At 49.6% G+C, this 4,116-nt stretch overlaps 1 protein-coding gene across 1 annotated transcript; it reads right to left on the bottom strand.

The window, feature by feature from the left end:
* Window positions 1-789: 789 nt before the first annotated feature.
* LOC542107 (fructokinase 1) lies at window positions 790-3,608 on the bottom strand. Its single transcript, NM_001111740.1, has 4 exons — window positions 3,198-3,608; window positions 1,580-1,912; window positions 1,308-1,424; window positions 790-1,182 (listed from the first exon to the last, which is right to left on the bottom strand). Exons 1-4 carry the CDS (start codon window positions 3,588-3,590, stop codon window positions 1,054-1,056), a joined length of 972 nt encoding a protein of 323 aa, NP_001105210.1. The 5' UTR covers window positions 3,591-3,608; the 3' UTR covers window positions 790-1,053.
* Window positions 3,609-4,116: the final 508 nt, after the last annotated feature.

Genomic DNA, 4,116 nt, shown 5'->3' with positions numbered 1-4,116 from the left:
ACGATTTGTGTGAGCATCCCACAGCCTGTCGGATGAGGAGGCAACGCAAGAGATGCTTGCGGCACGCGCTGATGATTGCCGAGAATCCGGGCAAGCCGCCTCCGGCGGAACCAGACCGCGATGCACCGTGCACGGCTAGTCCTCGTCTCTTGTCTACCGGCGGGGCGGTGGCGGCAGATGCCAAAACTGTATGGGCCAGCCTGTCTCGCCAGACGGCAAGCGACGAAGAAGTACCGGCGATTGTGGCTGTGGATGGCCGAAATCAGTGACAGATGCCTCGACACAAAAACACAGGAAATCTCAGCCACGGCCCTTACATTAGATAGAGCCACTGTTGACGTGGACTGCTGACATGTCATCTCCGGGCGATTGACGAGACGGCCGTGAGCACAACATAAAGAAAGTGACCAGAGCGCACAATACACACAGAATGATCAAAGCGCAGGCAGTGGAACAGCAATCATAAATGACAGCCAAGGCCACAGATGCCAGATGTGCAACAGCAGTAAAGTTTTGCACCAACCAGAAATCTCAGCTTTCCAGCTGACCACATGTTGCGATTAATTTCTCTGAACCACAACCCGTCCCAAACACACGCGGCGGTTACAAAACAATCAAAGCTGCTCAATGAAGCCCCACTGGCCCGGCAGATGCCGCCAGTGTACTCTGTCTCAGTCTCAGCTATCTATAGTAGAAAATAAAGGCTCTGAATATCACCTCTTATCAGGACCAGATATCCCGATTCTAGAAATTTATCCACCACTGGAACAAAAACTCAATTGACTTTTCTTTTTTTAAAAAAAAATTGCTACAATTATGGATTGATGATTATTCGATCGTATCAAATGCACCCTGACATAATTAAAAAAAGGCTCTGCTTATTGCAAGTAGAGTTTATAAAACAAAACACCCTTTTCACAAGGGGAAACTAGGGCAAACAAAAAGGGCTGGTAAGATGGGGCAGCCGCTTCTTCTTCTGTTCCATATCAGAATCCAATACAATTCGAAGAAGTAGAAGCTGGTGAAAACCATGGCGTACAGGACGATGATGATCTAAGCCTTCTCTATTAGCTGCAAGACCTCCGCTTCGGTGGGCAGCGACGGGATCGCCCCCTTCTTCGTGGTGGTGATCGCTCCGCACGCGTTAGCGAATTTAATCGACTCCACAAGCTTCTTCTCATCCTGTACAGACACAGGATATCAAAACTCAATCACATGCTAGAAAAACTGAAGACTCAAGGCACCAGCTTCACATGTAGAACCAACAATTTCATAGCAAAGAACAAATTCAGATTTCAGGCACTTGCTTGTAGCGAGGATGGATCTTTAACGATCCTTTGGAGCAGAGCACCAACGAACGCGTCACCTGCGCCAGTTGTATCAACTTGTTGTACTTTGAAGGAAGGCACAGCGCCATGGAAATCCTGCAACCAATCAAGCATATTTAAACTTCTGAGTCTCAGCTGCACATCAAGTCTTCCACCAAGTCACAGTGTGCGAGTTATATATGCTAAAAGTGTTCATCAATAACCCATTTTCATTCATAGGATGGCAGCAATCAAAAAGTTATGAAGCATACCCTGGCATAGTACTTGCACCCTTGATCTCCAAGAGTCACTAGGAGCAGCTTCATGGTAGGCCGCCACAGCTTCATGACAACATCGTCCTCCACCGAGTCGATGCCTGTCAAGAACTCGAGCTCGACTTCGCTGACCTTGACAATGTCTGCCTGGTCCCAGATGCTCAAGATCTGGGTGCGGGCCTCCTCACGGGATGGCCATAGTGCCTCCCTCAGGTTTGGGTCATAAGAGAGCAGTGCACCTGCCTCTTTGGCAATCTCCATGGCACGGAGATGTGCTGTCCGGCAAGGCTCAGCAATCAAGCTTATTGATCCGTAGTGGAAGACCGCAGCCTGTAGAAAATGAAGAACATGAAGAATTTACCCAAACAGGGGCGGGGGTGGGGTGGAGGGATGGACAATGTGATGCTGCAAGCTGTTGCAATTTTTTTAGTCATTGCATTAGTTCACATATTTTCTGGTGAACTCTACAAATGACAGCCTTTTTTAACACGTTTACAGAAAGCATGAAAAAAAATAACCATCTAGCATCACCTGATACGTGCTAATTTTAGATTTAATTCAAAGTTCTTGGCGTAAAGAAAATGGAATAGTGCTAATCCAAATTCACAGATCCGACAATGCTGTTTGTCATGATATAGTTATGCATTTATAGAAGGATCAGATGGGTAAATCAGAGTTTCTCTAAAGCTTCAATGGAACTGGGGAGAAACTGAAGTAGGTCACGTCAGTTGCAATTATTGACCCACCACAAAGAAACAAAATTCCTCCGTGGACTCCATTAATACACGACGTGGCTAATGATTTCTACAAGACCAGCTCACGCCGATGGATCCAAGAAGCACGGGGTCTGATAACGGCTCTCCTTTGGATTGGATTACTGCTTGTTTGTCTCCCCAAATTTTTAGGATGAATCACAGAAGCCACATGACCAGATCCAGAAAAAGAACAATTCGCCAACTAGAACGCACAACAAGATCCAACCAAAACCAGCAAGGAAAGGCGCCCACTTTCGCCCCGGAATCTTTGGATTCCACGGGAAGATTCAACATCAAGGACCCGAATTAGACGACGGGAAAGAGGGGTGACTTTATCGGACGTAATAAAACATGGCCCGATAAAGGCTGTGTTTGAATCCACACTAGTTTTTTAAAACCTGGTTTTTAGATTTGGTTTCTAGAAACTGGCTTTTAGAAGAAAAAAAGAGGAGGTGTTTGGATCCTCCTAGTTTCTTAGAAACTAGTTTTAGCTGGGGAGACCAACTTCTTAGTTTTTAAGAAAACTGAGAAACTAATTTTTAGAAACCGGATAAAAAAAAATAACATGTTTGGAGTCCTTCCAGCGTCTAAAAACCAGTTTAAACTAGGTGGATCCAAACAGGGCCAAATTAGACGGTGCCGCAACCTAAACCGCACGCGAAATCAGCGCAAGAAACCTAGCGGTCGCCTCCAGATCCCGCCCGGGATCGAATCAAGAAATGAGCGGAAAGATTGATACTGCACTCGACGAGACCAATCACAGCAATAAGGCTGTCCGCAGATCGCGGGGCGTGAAGGCACGGGGGCGAGGATCACCAAGGATGGGTTACCGTGGCGTGGCGTGGCGTGGCTTAACTTACCCTCTTGATGAGCTCGACGTTGAGCTCGTCGGCGGTGAGGAGCATGTCAGCGCTGGGGTTGCGGTAGAACATGAACTCGCGCTCCCCGTCGGCGCGCAGGGTGACGAAGGCGAGCGCGGTGCGCGCGCCGGAGTCGAAGACGACGCCGCCGTCGTCGACGCCGTTGTCGCGGAGGATGGCGGCGAGCATGCGGCCGAACTCGTCGTCGCCGAGCTTGCCGACAAAGGCGGCCCCGCCGCCGAGGCGCGAGACCGCGATGGCGACGTTGGCGGGCGCGCCCCCGGGCGCCTTGAGGAAGGCCGGCGCCTCCGCCAGCGAGACCCCCGCCACGGTGGGCACGAAGTCTATCAACATCTCGCCGAAACTCACCACCAGCTCTCGCCCGGCCGCCATTGCGCCTCGCGGTTGCCGCCTAAACAAACACAACGCACGGACGCAGAGGTGGGGGAGAGGAGAGAGCAGAGGAGGTGGGCGCGTGTGGGGAATTTCTTGTGAGGTGGCGAGGCGGGCGCGTTATATAGAAGGACAGAGGGGTGGGTAGGGGGTGAAGGCGGAGATGGCGGTGGTGTGCGCTTGTGCCGTTGTGCGAGTGCGGCCGCAGCCGTGTGCTGGACTGCTGGGTACTTGGGTAGCGTCGCGAGGGGATGACCACAGCACAGGCGCTATGTTGACGGCTGCCCTGCTTTGATCGGTTACTTTTTTTTTAGGATTCTCGCTCCCAGCTCGAGCTCGTCTTGTAACGTTATGAAGATATACCGGAACGACTGATGTACCACCAGAACTTAGAACTTAACGGGGTGTTTGGATACCTTTATTTTAGAGGAATTAGAATTTACTAAATAAAATAACTTATTTAGTTTGGAATTTAACATTCCACAACTTTCCAAAATTCAGATATAAGGCTATCTCAAATTCATGG

This window comes from Zea mays, chromosome 3 (assembly GCF_902167145.1).
Source record: "Zea mays cultivar B73 chromosome 3, Zm-B73-REFERENCE-NAM-5.0, whole genome shotgun sequence".
NCBI classification, from domain to species: Eukaryota; Viridiplantae; Streptophyta; class Magnoliopsida; order Poales; family Poaceae; genus Zea; species Zea mays.
Note: the sequence above shows the minus strand (reverse complement) of the source record. Positions and strands in the feature narration are given on the sequence as shown.

Coding starts and splice junctions, on each gene's coding strand:
- LOC542107 (NM_001111740.1), bottom strand. CDS start 3,590: ATGGCGGCCGGGCGAGAGCTGGTGGTGAGTTTCGGCGAGATGTTGATA. Junction 1,425..1,579: donor GGTGCAAGTACTATGCCAGG/GTATGCTTCATA, acceptor GATTGGTTGCAG/GATTTCCATGGCGCTGTGCC. Junction 1,183..1,307: donor AAGATCCATCCTCGCTACAA/GCAAGTGCCTGA, acceptor GTGTCTGTACAG/GATGAGAAGAAGCTTGTGGA.